The sequence below is a fragment of the Typopeltis vanoorti genome, chromosome 22 (genome assembly GCF_054136105.1).
Source record: "Typopeltis vanoorti isolate ZY-2024b chromosome 22, IOZ_Tvanoo_1.0, whole genome shotgun sequence".
In the NCBI taxonomy this organism is placed as follows: domain Eukaryota; kingdom Metazoa; phylum Arthropoda; class Arachnida; order Uropygi; family Thelyphonidae; genus Typopeltis; species Typopeltis vanoorti.
In genome coordinates this window covers 40,858,543-40,875,694 of record NC_143570.1, presented here as the reverse complement: position 1 = coordinate 40,875,694, position 17,152 = coordinate 40,858,543, and the positions used below count along the sequence as shown (strand labels likewise).

The 17,152-nt window shown below is 37.7% G+C and overlaps 1 protein-coding gene across 1 annotated transcript in view; it reads left to right on the top strand.

The window, feature by feature from the left end:
- The window catches only part of LOC150094345 (proto-oncogene tyrosine-protein kinase ROS-like), a 719,271-nt gene that overhangs the window by 228,709 nt on the left and 473,410 nt on the right, over window positions 1-17,152 (top strand). Inside the window, exon 13 of the mRNA XM_090412445.1 lies at window positions 14,569-15,014. Coding sequence (XP_090268571.1) covers window positions 14,569-15,014 — 446 coding nt within the window. The remainder of the gene's footprint in view (window positions 1-14,568; window positions 15,015-17,152) is intronic.

The following is a 17,152-nucleotide window of genomic DNA, read 5'->3' as shown; positions in this document are numbered from 1 at the left end:
TGAGCTTAGATTTAACAATGAAGCCCACTCCTCCTTGTTTGCCATTGTTTGAGGATGCTTTGAGGAGTATCTGTGAACCATTGTACCATTTTGCTGTCAGTGCTTTCAATCTTTTTGTTTCATTCACTAGCAGGATATCCAAGTTGATATTGGTTAGTTCTTTGATTAATAAATCTATTCTGTACTCTCTTGCCAAAGTTCGAGTATTGATGGCACCGATTGCCATTTTCATAAATTTAAGAGGCGGCCTGTTTTCATCTGTGAAATTCTTAGTACCCCTTGGCCACACTTTGGTGCCTTACCGCCACTTTTTCACACCTCAAATATCAGGTTTGTGATATTTGACAGTAAATTGTATCTGAGAGATACCGTGACCTCCAATGTTAGTATAGTATGGTTTAGTTGTTTTTTTTTTTTTTATTCTTTGTTCAATAATTTTTAGATTGTAACTGAAAATAAAAAAACCATAATGAATTACTGAAATAGAGAGCCAAAGTCTTATTTATCATACATGTCCTCTATGAGATGTGCTTTACATTAAGGAAAATACTAAGGAAAGGGATCTGGAGCTTTCTCCACCTTTACTGTGAGTTGCCCATAAGGTTGCTTATGCTTGCATCTGCCAAAACTTTTAGTTTCTATATATTCAGCACCAAACTCTTGTAGTTTCTATATTCGGCTATGAAATAATGTAGGATTCAATATCCACTTAATTTGCACCATCATGTATTATATTTGCAGTGTTTTTTTTTTTATGTTTTATCGCTTTTTTGACGAGGTCTGGAGAGTCATTTTGCTTGTTATCATAGAATTTGTGCCGATAAGAAAAAAAACTAAACTGTTCAAATGACTCTTGATAATAACTTCTTTTGATAAAAAAATTGCAGTAAATAATAGGTACAAGTATTTATTAAACATTTAATTTGCATTCATTTTTTATCTTTCCTAAATGAGTACCACATAAAACGAATTATTAATACAGTAATTGATCATGGACGAATTGTAATTTTTACCATTGATTATTAGATTTGATTAATGTGATTTTGATATACGCAGTAACATCGAGGGAATAATTAACCATGTTAATCGAGGGATACCAGTATATAATTAGTAGCATAGCCAAGTGAAAAAACTTCCATAAACTTATCTCTAATTCCAAAGAATTTTAGCTAAATACAACTTGTATAGGTAAATATGACTTCTCCATTACTTCCACCTTAGCATCACCACCTCTTGGTCTGGCTCCCACTGATGAGACCTCAATAAAGGTTGAAACCAGTCTGGGTAGTGGCCCTTTCCTTAATGCATAGCATTATACATGTCCACAAGGAGATGTACCTTTGCATTATGGGAGATACTAAGGAAAGTGATGATAACTTATACCACGTTTACCACGAATTGCTCTAGTCCTGAAAGTACTTCAGGCGCAAACTTTGTTTGCTTACACTTGGACTTACACTTACAAAGGGCCACTATCCAGACCGGTTTCAACCTTTATTGAGGTCTCATCAGTGGGAGCCAGACCCAGAGGTGGTGATGCTAAGGTGGAAGTAATGGAGAAGTTATATTTACCTATACAAGTTGTATTAAGCTAAAATTCACACCCTCCAACCCACTTACCCACACAAACACACACACACAATAATTAGGAATGCCATGTTATAATTTTGAAATATTTATGTATTAAAAGTTATCACTGTGGTTAGTACGTGTATTTTTTAGTGATACATTATATACATAACACACACACGCACACAAAATATATATAAATTAATAACAGTAACTGTAATTAGCAATTTATACGATAATAATAATAATTATAATTTCTTTATAATACACATACACGTACACCAGTTATATAATTTTATTTTTACAAAGTTTGCATTAACACCCCAACCACTCTATAGATGTCCAGCAAGATCTGGATACGATTAATCGAGGGATACCAGTATATAATTAGTAGTGTAGCCAAGTGAAAAAACTTCCATAAACTTATCTCTAATTCCAGAGAATTTTAGCTTAATACAACTTGTATAGGTAAATATGACTTCTCCATTACTTCCACCTTAGCATCACCACCTCTTGGTCTGGCTCCCACTGATGAGATCTCAATAAAGATTGAAACCGGTCTGGGTAGTGGTGGCCCTTTCCTTAATGCATAGCATTATACATGTCCTATAATACTATGCATTGAGGACATGTATAATGTAACATGTAACACCTATTAAATAACATGGATAAGAAGTGCAATTTGGTCTCACTATTTCATCCACCATGGCCGGTAGAGAGGTTAAACCATTGATTTTAATGCATTTATTATTATCATTATTATCATGTCACACCTTCAAGGAGTCCAAGGACTCGTTGTGGGAGAGCACTGTGGCATGGAAATGCTGTAGTTGTAATAAATTGATGTTATTATTATTACGTGACACCTCCAAGTAGTCAAAAGACTCATCGAGGGAGAGCACCTACTCTACAGTTCTCCATCTCCACCACTGAATCTACGAACTACAGCGAACTGCATCATCTACACCAATGCCATCTACTGTCCACCATCACCACCACAACCACTAGTATTTTCACAGACATTCACAAACATCCATGCCCCTGCCGTGATTTGGACCCGCCATCGGCATAGATCGAGTATCTGCTGTCCAGCCAGAAGGCTGGACAGCAGATACTCGAACCACTCGGCCAACCAGGCCAGCAAATTTATTTATTGATCCTAGTTGAGGTATATTGTCTCAGTTTACATCCTTGGAGCTTTTCTTAAGCTTGTCTGAGGATGACACTGGTTAGTTATTGTTTATTCATTTGATTGCTGTGTTGGAAGTAGAGATTGTAACTTGGTAGCTTTGATAATTACTACAGCTGTAGGATAAGCAATTCATACCCACCCACCAACTCACCCACACAAACACACACACAATAATTAGGAATGCCATGTTATCAACTGAAAAGCCTCAACTAATACTGCATCTCATTAAGTCTATGAGGCATGCAGGGTGAATATTTCTTGTTCATAGTATGTCCTAAGAATCCTTTTTAGGCTGCTGTTGTTTATAAGATTTCTGTTTTCAAAAGGTAGGTTGTTTATCATATCTGGAATGTAGAAGCTCTGAACGGCCTTACTGTAGGTGATTATTATATTTAAATGTGATATAATTAGTTGTGCAATGTCTCACTATATGTTATGACTGTCCTGTAGTTGGCATTAAAGTAATATTTTAGTATAGCTGCATAATGACATAAATGTTGTGCTGTTAGTATTTTATGTTCTGACATTGTCGTGTATATAAAGCCAGTATCGTCTCTTTGTTCCCAAAACATAGTATCAGCTTTATCATTTTATACTGTAATGATATTATTATTATTATTATACGGGCACCTCCAAGACTCATTGTAGGAGACTCAATCTATCCACACGGTCTATGATACCTCTCCTTGAACCCATTAACAGACAAAGCACTCACAACTGACTCTGGCAACACGTTCCATTCATTCACAACTCTCCAAGCAAAAAATCTAGTCCTTGCACACCTCTACTAACCACATCTTTATTCAACTTCCAGGGATGACCCTTTGTTCTGACCTCTCCGGCCAAGGATTGAAACATTTCCCTTGCATCAATCTTATAAAATCCTTTAAGTAACTTAAATGTTTCTATCATATCCCCTCTTTTTGCTTATCAACTTCTGTGATCCATATGCCCTGAATTTATTATTATAGGGAACATTCCACAGACCACTCACCACCTTTTGCTCAAGAAACGCTGGTCCCCTGCGTTTCTTTTGCAGACTTGAACACAGTAATCCAGATGTGGGTGTATCAAGGCCTTATAAAGAGGAATAACAACTTCCTTATTTCTACTTGTTAATGTGTTCTTCAATAGCCAAGTAATCTTATGGGCTACCTTAGCAACCTTAGCATATATGTCCTCTAAACTTTAACTCTCTGTCTACCACCACCCCTAAATTTCTAGCTTCATCTATTTCCTGGAGTACAGTGCCATCAGTGTGATACACGGATATCTGTCTCCTTGTGAACATCATCACTCATTGATCTATTTATCCCAAAATGCATAACTCTACATTTCTCGACATTAAATTGACACCCATTAACTTTTGCCCATACTGACAGCCTATTTAAATCATCCTGCAAGCTTTCCATCACCTTGATTAACTATTACTCTACATCAATTTCATCAGCAAACAACCAAATATTTCCTTTCAGGTTCTTTCCTATATCATTTATGTACAAAATAAACAGTAATAGTCCCAGCACTAAACCTTGCAGCACACCACCACTAGTCGTGTTTTCACCTCAATTTTCTGCCCATCTATATATAACTTTTTGATATTTGTCCAGCAGCCACCCTCTTATCCACTTAATCAATGTCATATCCATCCTCATTTTTTCTGATTTGTATAACAGAGTTCCATGTGGTATTCTGTCAAGCGCCTTTGCAAAATCATTGCGTAGTCATTTCCTTTATTCAGCTCAGCTCTTACTCTATTATGAAAATTTAGTAAATTACTAAGGCATGACTGACCCTTCACAAAACCATGTTGACACTCATACACTATCATGTTTTTATCTACCCATTCTTGAATTTTCTTTTTTACTAATTTTTCTAGTACTTTTACCACCATACCTGAGATATTGATTGGTCTATAATTTGCTACTGCAATCTTAGACCCTCCTTTATACAAAGGAATTATTTTGCCCTCTTGCCACTTAGAACTCTACCAGAGCTGAGACTTAAATTAAAGAGCCTAGTCAAAGCATTGTTAGTTTCTTTGTACATTCTCGCAAAACCCTAGCTGATATACCATCTAATCCCACAGTTGTATCTACATTGAGATTCTGCAATATCCTAAGCATCTCCAATTCATCCACCTCAGTTCCCATGTTAGTGTCTGTCCCATAGGTTAAAGCAGTAACCTCACTAGGATGATATGCCCTTGCAAAGTAGTCACTCAGTAACTCAACTATTTTATCCGCTTCTGTCTCCTTGTGAACATCATCATTCATTAAGATTAATCTTCCATAGTGCTTTTATTCATATTTGCCACATAAAAAGAACTCTTTGGGATTTCTTTTGGCCCGCTTGGCTAGATTCTTTTGAAAATCTGATTTTGCCTTCCTTCCTTCCCTTTGACAAAATAATAAGCATTTGACAAAATCTTGAGGAATAAGGCAAAATGATATCATATTCACTTGGAAACCAATGAAGAGACTGTCAAGGCTGTCATTTATCACCCATATTATTCAATATATATGTATATGGACAATATTATCAAAAAAAAAAAAATGGAGAGAAGTAAATACATGTGGCTTCCACAGACACAACTCTTTGCCGATGATCAGATAATCTTTGGAAAGACTGAAGATGAACTGCAGAAATCAAAATTATATTATACAACAATATGGCCTAGAAATGTCAATGGAGAAAACTAAAGTCATGGCTTTTTATGGAAATATCCCTATCAGAAGTAAAATATAATAAATAATAAAATAATTGAGCAAGTTAATAATTTCAAATACCTAGGATGTAAACTATCTTACATAAATGAAATAGGTTTTTAAAAATGAAATTGATTTTAAGATGACAAACTTTATAAAAATTACTGGAGTAATTAACAGAACCTTTAAACCTATGTGAAACGTATGTACAGAAACACACAAGACTCAGAGTCTACAAAACAATAGCCAAACCTGCACTGTTATATGGAAGTGAGATCTGGACCTTCGGAGAAAGAGATATACAGAGAATTCAGGCAGCAGAAATGAAATTCCTTAGGAAAACAGAAAAACTCACTCTATTAGATAAAAAAAAAAAAAAAGAAATAGTGAAATAATTAAAAATATCAAAATCAATCCCATAACAGACTCAATGATTAAATATAGGAAAAAATGGCTAGACCATATAGCAAGAATGCAGAGAGAAAGATTACCAAAAAAGATCTTAACATATAATCCTAAAGGAATAATGAATAGGGTATGACCAAGAAGAAAATGGACTGAGTCTGGAACAAGCCATGTGGCCTAGAACCTGGATAGGAAGACGATGAAGACGACGTCTTCGTTGCCATGCTAGTTACCTTTCTTGCCTGAGCCTTGTACTGTTCACAAGTTTGCTGGTCACCTTTCTCTTTATATACCCTCTACAGCATTTTCTTCTTTTGCAGCTTGTATTTAATGATATTACTCATCCATCTAACTCGCACCCGATTAACTTTCCGTGTCCTAGGTATGCAATTTAATACTGATTTATTTATTTCATATCCAAACACAAGTGGTACAGTAGTAAGTGGTACAACATGATTTACAACAAATTAATACATTACATTACAATATTACAAGGATACATTACAATGAGATCAGCTTATATTTGGTAAGTGAATTATACAGGGAAATAATAATTAAATATGAAAAAAAGGAAACTATATATAACTTATATACAATAAATATGGTCAGATGTTCCTCCAGTATCTTGTACAATCAGCTGCTCTTTCTGTGCAGGATATAAGGTCCTCTTTTGTGCAAGGTGATGGAAGAAAGGGGCAAGAAAGAAGGTGTTCCATGGACTGGGTCCCACACTCACAATTGTCTGGACCAGAGGTAGCCCCATTTGATGAGGTTTTGTTTGCAGCGTCCTATTGTTCGCTGTCTATTGAGGCTTTTCCAAGTATTCCAATCCAAATGGGCACCACGTGGAAGATGTTCGGCTATTGGAATACCAGTATTATTTTCAGGATATAGTGCAAGCCATTGTTGAAGTCTTGTCTCTGGGAGGTTTTTAGGTGGTTTAACATTTGCCAAGAAGCTATGTCGGGATCTTAGTCTTTGGGGCACTGTGGTCTGACCGAATAGTGGGTGGCATTCATTTGTCTGCTTCTTTCATCAGCCGAGAATGCAGATCTTCGAATTGAAGAGCGTGCAATACCAGCCAAAGTATACAGGTCTTTTAGTGGTGTTGGTTTCAAGCATCTTGTAATTAAGCGGCAGCTTTCATTCAATGCTGGATCAAGTTTTTCAGCATGGCAGTATCTGGACCATACTGGGCAAACACGTTCAGCAGAAGAATAGCAAAGGGCCAAGGCAGAAGATCTCAATGTGTTAGGGTCTGCACCCCATTTGGAGGAGTTAAGCTTTCGTAGTATATTGTTTCTTGCATTCACTTTTGCCTTTGTTTTTCTATGTGGGTTTTATATGAGGGGGTGCGATCGATATTAATGATATTCAGAAATCCACAGAGTCAACCAGTTGATAATAAATATATAAAAATTAAACATTCATTCTCCAACATGCAGAACACACAGAACAGTATTAATTAATAATATGAATAATAATAATACAATAAATTAATAAATTAATCTATTTTGTTTGTATTATGCACAAAATGTGCACATTGTTATAGCATATAACAATATGTGAATTTTGTGTACTAACTAATGTACTAAGATAATGCATATTTTAGTACATTTTTGCATATTTGTTTTTATGTGTGTAGGAACTGTATCTTTTATTCTGTAAGTTTGCTAGTTATTGTCTGGATATGTTTTATAGATGACTTATGGCTATTCCAGTTCATATCTGCATAAAGGTAAATTCCAAGTATAATATAACTGGCCTGGTTGGCCAAGTGGTCAGCATATCCACTCTCCAGCCAAAAGGCTGCAGATTTGAATTCCGCCGTGGGCATGAATGTTTGCAATTGTCTGTGAAAATACTAGTGGTGATGATGGGCGGTAGATGGCATTGGTGTAGATGATGATGGTAGTTGCAGTACGTTGTAGTTGATGGATTGAGTGGTGGAGACAGAGAGTTGTAGAGTAGGTGCCCTCCCTCAATGAGTCTTTGGACTCCGGGGAGGCGTTACATAATAATAATAATAATAATATAGTTTCAAATTATGATGACGGTTTTACTGTTCTGTAGTGTTCTATATGTTGAAGAGTGGATGTTTAATTTTTATATATTTATTATTAACTGGTGAATCAGTGGATTTCTGAATATCATTAGTTTTATCTAGTCAGCATTTAGTTGTATAGAGTTTTTGGTGAGCCAGTCAGTGAGCTGATTTCTGTCATGTTGCATGTTTGTTTGGATTATGCTTGCATTATTATGGATGGATGCTATAGCTGTATTGTCTGCATATTGGAAGATCTTGCCTTTGAAAGATGCCTGGTTAATATCATTCATATAGATGTTGAAGAGAATTGGGGAGAGAACTGCTCCATGTGGCATACACAGGTTACAGGTTTATATATATATATATATATTATATATATATACTGACTATAACCAAGACTAGAATAACAATTAAATTTATTCAAAACGCAACATGTTTCATTGGATTGTCCGACTTCTTCAGGCCTGAAGAAGTTGGACAATCCGATGAAACATGTTGCATTTTGAATAAATTTAATTGTTATTCTAGTTTCGGTTATAGTCAGTATATATAAATATGAACATATCCCAATTCCGAGTTAATACTACAAATTGTTATATATAGGGTTGTCCAAAATTCACGCAAGATTTAAATTTTGCACCATTTGTGCGGTAAAGTGTTGCCAACGAGAAAAAAAGACACCGTGACAGCTGACAGTTCAGGGTTATTAAAAATGGAGCGCTACACGAAAGAACAACGCATTTTCATTGTTGAGCAATATTTTAAAAATAATGATGGTTTGGCAGATACAGTTCGCAATTTTCGTACAAAATATGGTCAGAATAGTGATTTAACTTCATCAACTGTGAAAAGATTAATTTAAAAATTCAAGGAAACTGGATCAATTAGTGATCTTATACACTCTGGCCATCCTTCAACAAGTCGTTCAACAGAAAACATCGAAGCAGTTCGTGAGAGTGTTGCTGAGAGTCCAGGAACATCAATTCGGCACCGTGGTCTTGAATTGGGCATTTTGAGAAGCTCTCTACAGCGTATTCTCACGAAAGATTTGCATCTTTATGCTTACAAAGTTCAATTGACTCAAGAACTGAAGCCTACTGACCACACATAGCGAAGAGAATTCGTTGAATGGATTATGGAACAACAACAAGTGGATGCTTATTTTTCGAACAAAATCATCTTCAGTGATAAGGCTCATTTTCAACTTGATGGCTTCGTTAATCGACAAAATTGTCGCATTTGGGGTTCAGAAAATCCACGAGTGATTGTTGAGAAACAAATGCATCCACAACGTGTCACTGTTTGGTGCGGATTTTGGGCTGGAGGCATCATCGGTCCATTCTTCTTCAAAAATGCGGCTGGTAAGGCAATAACAGTTAATGGTGCTCGCTATCACGACATGATAATCCAGTTTTTTGTGCCTAAATTGCAAGATATGGATGTGGACGACATGTGGTTTCAACAAGACGGTGCCACATGCCATACAGCCCGAGAAACAATTCAATTACTGCATGAGTAATTTCCTAGTCGTGTAATTTCCCGTTTTGGTGATCAGAATTGGCTGCCCAGATCATGTGACTTAACGCCGTTGGACTTTTTTCTTTGGGGTGTTTTGAAGTCTAAGGTTTATGCCAACAAGCCCACGACCACCCATGCCTTGAAAGAGGAAATTGAGCGCTGTATCAACGAAATGGAAAGTTTATTTTTCACTTGGTTAGAGTATAATAATTTAGTTTAATCCTTTATCCAAGTGTGAGCAAACAAAGTTTGCACCTGAAAGTATCTTCAGGACTGGGGTAAGGTGGTACAACACCAGGGCACTCCTTGCAAAGGTGGAGCAAGCTACCAACACTCCTATCTCAGTATCTCCCATAATGCAAAACACATCTTGCGGATATGTCTAATGTTATGCATTAAGGGAAGGGCCACAACCCAGACTAGTTTTGACCTTTATTGAGGTCTCTTCAGTGGGAGCTAGGCCCAAGTGGAGATACCAGGCAGAAGCATTAGCAGGTCATCTCTACCTATAGGAGTTGCCAAATGGTGTGCCGCCCTTTTTTAATAAATTACTCTGGATTTAGAGAAAGACGTTGAAAGTTTATTTTTCACTTGGTTAGTGTATAATAAATTTAGTTTAATCCTTTATCAAAGTTTGCGCCTGAAAGTATCTATAGGACTGGAGTAAGGTGGTACAACACGATGGCACTCCTTGCAAAGGTGGAGCAAGCTACCAACACTCCTGAAGAGACCTCAATAAAGGTCGAAACTAGTCTGGGTTGTGGCCCTTCCCTTAATGCATAACATTAGACATATCCGTAAGGAGATGTGTTTTGCATTATGGGAGATACTGAGATAGGAGTGTTGATAGCTTGCTCCACCTTTGCAAGGAATGCCCTGGTGTTGTACCACCTTGCCCCAGTCCTGAAGATACTTTCAGGTGCAAACTTTGTTTGCTCACACTTGGATAAAGGATTAAACTAAATTTATTATACTCTAACGAAGTGAAAAATAAACTTTCAACATCTTTCTCTAAATCCAGAGTAATTTATTAAAAAAGTGTGGCACATCATTTGGCAACTCCTATAGGTAGAGATGACCTGCTAATGCTGCCTGGTATCTCCACTTGGGCCTAGCTCCCACTGAAGAGACCTCAATAAAGGTCGAAACTAGTCTGGGTTGTGGCCCTTCCCTTAATGTATAACATTAGACATATCCGCAAGGAGATGTGTTTTGCATTATGGGAGATACTGAGATAGGATTGTTGGTAGCTTGCTCCACCTTTGCAAGGAGTGCCCTGGTGTTGTACCACCTTACCCCAGTCCTGAAGATACTTTCAGGTGCAAACTTTGTTTGCTCACACTTGGATAAAGGATTAAACTAAATTTATTATACTCTAACGAAGTGAAAAATAAACTTTCAACATCTTTCTCTAAATCCAGAGTAATTTATTAAAAAAGTGTGGCACATCATTTGGCAACTCTTATAGGTAGTGATGACCTGCTAATGCTGCCTGGTATCTCCACTTGGGCCTAGCTCCCACTGAAGAGACCTCAATAAAGGTCGAAACTAGTCTGGGTTGTGGCCCTTCCCTTAATGCAAAACATTAGACATATCCGCAAGGAGATGTGTTTTGCATTATGGGAGATACTGAGATAGGATTGTTGGTAGCTTGCTCCACCTTTGCAAGGAGTGCCCTGGTGTTGTACCACCTTACCCCAGTCCTGAAGATACTTTCAGACGCAAACTTTGTTTGCTCACACTTGGATAAAGGATTAAACTAAATTTATTATGCTGTATCAATGAAATTCAGCCACATTTATGCAAAACGGTCATGGAATATTTCGATAAAAGAGTGCGTATGTGCCAGCAAAGCCATGGAGGCCATTTACTCGATATGCTATTCCATGCATAACCCTATACTGTATACTTTATGAATCAATAAGAAATTACAATTTTTAATTAAAAACCTGTGTTTTCTATCCAAATTACTTCTTGCGTGAATTTTGGGACACCCTATATATGATTGATGCAAGAAAGGCCTATAGCACATTAGTGCATGTGTGGTCAAGAGGAATAGAAGAAAGGAGGTACCTTTTCACATTTTACTTGAACAGCTGAGGGTTGTAATCTTGGGGAAGGCAGAGTTGGGAGACTGTTCCAAAGGACAAAAGTAGATGGGATGAAGGAGGAGGCAGTAAAGTTGGTTTAGTGAGTTTCAAGATGGACTGTAAATGATTTTACAGGAGAGTTGGGGAATAATAGTGGCCAATTCACTGTCCACAAAAGTATCTGTAGAAGAGGCACAAGGCAGAAACTGAACATCTATGAGAGAGGGGGGGGGGGGATTTAAGTGGTTTATGTAAAATAGGAATCATTAGTTAGCTGGATTGGCCTCTTCTGGATAGAGTCAAGTAATCTTAGAGAGGATTTTGGTGCCCCATCCCAAATATGGGAGTGATTGGGTGGATCTGGGCTTTGTATAGAGTTAGCAGCTGTGAAGGTATGAAGTAGTATCCTGTGCAAAAATGTACACCAAGTTTTTGGCAGGTGCAGAAGCTATAGTTGAAATGTGGTTGTGTCAGGAAAAACTGGAAGTGCAAGCCAGTCAAAGTAGAGAAAGCGATCGTGTTTGGATATCTCAGTATTACTGAAGGTAGGGGGGGGGGCTCTTTCTTGTGAGAGATCAGACAGGCCTGAGTTTTGGTGACATTGATGTTTACAAAGTTGTCCTTGTCCCACTTGGATGTAGCTAGGAAATCCTCAATTCTAATACTTGTAGTGCTCAAGTATTAGAATTGAGGATTCTAATACTTGAGCACTACAAGTTTTGTTGAATGGAAAGGAGGAATGGAGTGTACTGTCATTGGCGAAGCTATGGATAGGATTGGAAGTTTGTGAGAGCAAGGCATTTATATACAAGAGGAAGAGAACAGGTGAAAGAAGAGAACCCAGGGTACTTCTGCATTGGTAGGGAAATCTGGGGAAATCTAAACTGTCCACCATAACACTTAGTGAGTGACCAGTGAGAAGGTTGGCAATCCAGTTGCAGAATGAGGAAGGCAGACCACAGGATGGCAGTTTGGTGAGTAGGCCCCCTGTGCCAAACCTGATCAAATGCCTTTGAAATGTCAAGGACAACCACATGAGTTTCTCCAAATTTCTCTATGGCTCAAGCCATGGAGTCCAGAGATGGTGAAAGCAAGACTATCTTAAAGATCGTGAGTGGCGGAATCCATACTGCTGGTCACTGATCACTTGGTATGACCCTAAGTGGTTCAAGAGTTGGTTGTTGTTGACCTTTTCCATAATTTTAGAGAGAACAGAAGTGAGAGCAATTGGACAGTAGTTAGTTGGTTGACTTTTATCACCTTTCTTTTGGATGGACTGTTGTGTATTGGTATGCATTATGGAAAGGGTTGCTATCCATACTGGGACATTACTTCCATTTTTCAGTTACAATTCAAATTGTTTCCTTTACAATTTGAATTGTAAGGTGTGGGACCTTTAAACAACACCAGAAGAAGAAACAATAATTAATTTACTAAATTTGCTAATTGAGTGCTTGTATTACCAGAGTTTGTGATTTCTGCTTAGAAATCAGCATCATCAGAGCAGAATATTAGCAAATTCAGTAAATTAATTATTGTTTCTTCTTCTGGTGTTGTTTAAAGCACTATTACACACCAGCCAATGAATGTTATCTCCCACTTCAAGGCATTTACAAACATCCATGCCTGTGGAATTAAAATCCACAACTTATTATTGTTTAGAGAGTGGAGATGCTATCCACTCAACTAACCAGGCCTGTATTGCTTTCTAGTGTTCAATATTGATGCTCTTCTTGCTTATGTTAGCTTTAGCTGGTTGTTTTTATTGAATAGGCAAATTACCCTAATAGTTGTGTGCTGTGACATTATCTGATGCATGGGGTTCAGATACAAATTTACTTCTTTTTTTTCCCATATATATATATATGCATATCTACAATAGTAACAAGCCTATTAGACTTGATTGATGTAGTTCATATTGACAGTACCCTTTGTTTGGAAAGACCTGGAATTGAATCCTGTCTGGGAGCAAAGAACATTTATAAAGGCTTTTTCAGCTGATGATGATGTAGCTGGTCTCATATGGAGACTAGCTAATCTACAAGTGTATGTTTTTCCCTTCCAGAAACTCAAGTTTTTCATCATTACAAACAGGCAAACTGACTAGAAAGAACACACAAACACACACAGCTTCTTCTTCTTCTTCTTCTTCTTCTTCTGCAGCTTCTCCCCCTTAAGTGGGGTCACTGTTGATAATGAGTCTCCTCCACACCTTCCTGTCTTGGGCTGTCACCACATCCAAGTTCTTCATCCTCAAGTCCTCTTCTACCAGCTCCCTCCATCTCTTCTTTGACCGCCCATGCTTCCTCCTTCCTTGCAAATCCATCTGCATGACCCTTCTTCCCACATATATTCGTCCTCCCTTCTCATCACATGACCAAACCATCTCAACCTTGCCTCCTGTATTTTTGCTCCTAAGTTCGCAACTTTCACTGTTCCCCTGACATAGTCATTTCTCAGACGATCCTTTCTGGTCACACTGCACATCCACCTAAGCATTCTCATCTCTGCTACCTCTATCCTGCTGATGTTATTTTTCCTCAGGGCCACAGTTTCTATAGCATATGTCATAGCTGGCCTCACTACTGTCCTACAAACACACACAACTAATATAGATAAATATACTTGCTTTATAGCCTCATCCATTATTCCTAACATCAGCACTTTAAATAGATCTGTTGAATCTTCTTATTTTGCCTCTTTCATCAGTCTGCTGTTTTCTGTTTATCATAACATTCATCTATCCTATCCAGTATATTGCATGTGACCATTCTATCACTACAGGAGCTTTTGATATATCTTGCCAGCCCATCTTGCTCCCAATACCATATCCTGTTTATATGATAGGAATGGTCACTGGTTATGAATAGGCTATAGCCTACATTTAGGTGTAGTTTCCTTGTATCATTAAGTTGCATGGTGTCATTAAGTATCATTAAGGTGATATCTTTAATATGTTGGCCAATGAATATATATGATAATTTTCCTTGAAATATAGATATTTTTTCACATTGTGAAATTATTAATTTTAATTTATAGGTATTTATACTGGGTTCTACATGGCATACCAGATGGTGGCTTGTATAGATTAGATTTGGATCTGGTGACAAGAGGTCACATAAATCAAGGATTGGTTTTGAAAGAAGCAAAGCAAATCATCCAGGATTCAGATCTTGCTGCATTTACAATAGATTACAAAAATTTTCAACTGTTTATTCCAAATGCTATAAATAATACCATTGAATCTATAAGTTTGGATGGTCTAGAGAAAATTAACATCAGATCTAATTCACAACAACCTCAGTTTACCAATGTCAAGAATTTAGCAGTTCACAACAACCTTTTTTACTGGGAAACCGAATCAAGAGTATTTGGTGAAGAATATCATTCTCAAGAGGATAAATATTATCATAATTCATACCCTCTTCGTGATGGAAATTTCTCCTGTCTTAAAATTCTTCATGATGCCTTACAACCTTATCCAGGTATCGTTCTGTTTCTTTCATGAGCCAAAATAATAATAGTCATATGAATGTAAACATTCATTCAAAAAAAACACTTTCTCTTGTTGATATTTTCTTAAATATGTTAATTATATTTTTAAATTATTTATTATATGTATAATTTAAATTTATATATTATATACATTGCTTGGAAAGAAGTCAATGGTTTGTGAGGAACAAACAGCCATAGCGCCAACCTTAATAAGATGTAGAACCTCCTTTTGCTGTGATGATTGTAGCAATCTACAAAACATACTTTTCACAAGTGTACAATAGCAATCAATGGGAATTTTGGACCATCCTTCCTGTAGGTATGTGAGGTCCTTGACTGTTGTGGGGCAGTTACTCATGACATCCCAGTGCACTCCACAGATGTTCATTAGAGTTGAGATCAGGGCTCTGTGGACGCCAGTCAAGTGTGGTGACATTCATGTCCACAGACCATGCAGTTACATTGGCAGTCTTATGATATGGTGCATTGTCTTGCTGAAAGAGACAATGGTCAGTTCCATAGAAAGGCCACAAAGTAGGAAGCATTGCATTGTGCAGAATGTTTAGATACCTTTTGGAGTTCAAGGTTCATGGCACCACAAACAAAGGTCTGAGGCCAAACCAGAAAAAAACACGACCATGCCATCAACCTTCAAATTTCATATTTGGGGTTATGCACTCTGGTAAGAGACATTTAACTGGCATCCACTACACCCACATCCATCCATATATTTAGCAGAGGGTGTAGCGTGATTTGTTACTCCATAACAAGCTTTCCAAGTGTTCCTGCCGATGCCTGGAACATGAATTGTCAGCCAGCACATTCAGTGTGTTGGCCAACAAATGGTGCATTTTACATATTATCCTTCTTAGCACCCTATGGTCACATTTGGTGGGTGAGATGGGTCATCCATAGCACTTGCAGTTGACTCCCTGCGCTTCCATCTCAGTTTGGAATCACTAATTGCTGACCTGGGATTGCTCAATTTGTCAACAGTTTACTGAATAGATAGAATGTATTAGTCAGACGGAAAGTTTGAGTGTGTGTGTGGGGGGGGGGGGGGCAGTCTGAGTCTGTGGCTTGATTTTCAAAATTTTCCATGTAAAAATTGTCCAGTGGGGAGGAAATCCATAGCAGTTTCCTCTTTTTGTTTTTAAATTTTGTTCCTCCAAGAAAAATAGCTGGAATTGATGGCAGAAGGAAAAACATTTTAGTTAAAGTATTATTCAAGAGAATAATGAATTTAGTTTAATCCTCTATCCAAGTGTGAGCAAACAAAGTTTGCACCTGAAGTATCTTCAGGACTGAGGCAACTCATGGTAAAGGTGGACCAAGCTCTCATGACTCCTTGGCTTAGTATCTCCCATAATGCAAAGCACATCTCCTTGTGGACATGTATAATGCTATGCATTAAGGGACGGGCCACTACCCAGACTGGTTATTGTGGTCTCGTCAGTGGGAGCTAGGCCCAGAGGTGGTGATACTAAGGTGGAAGCAATGGAAAAGTCATATTTACCTATATTTTGGCAACTCCCTACAGGGAGTTGCCAAAAGGTGTCTCACCTTATTATTATATTACTCTGGATTTAGAGAAAGATGTTGGAAGTTTTTTTCATTCAGTTAGACTATAATGAATTTAGTTTAATCCTCTATCGAAGTGTGCACCAGAGTTTGCACCTGAAGTATCTTCAGGACTGAGACAACTCATGGTAAAGGTGGACCAAGCTCTCATCACTTCTTGTCTTAGTATCACCCACAATGCAAAGCACATCTCCTTGCAGACATGTATAATGCTATGCATTAATGCTTCTCCATTGCTTCCACCTTAATATCACCACCTCTGGGTCAGGCTCCCACTGACGAGACCTCAATAAAGGTCGAAACCGGTCTGCGTAGTCACCCATCCCTTAATGCATAGCATTATACATGTCCGCAAGGAGATGTGCTTTGCATTATGGGAGATACTAAGACAAGGAGTCATGAGAGCTTGGTCCACCTTTACCACGAGTTGCCGCAGTCCTGAAGATACTTCAGGGGCAAACTCTGTTTGCTCACACTTGGATAGAGGATTAAACTAAATTCATTATAGTCTAACCGAGTGAAAAAACTTCCAACATTCATGGGAATA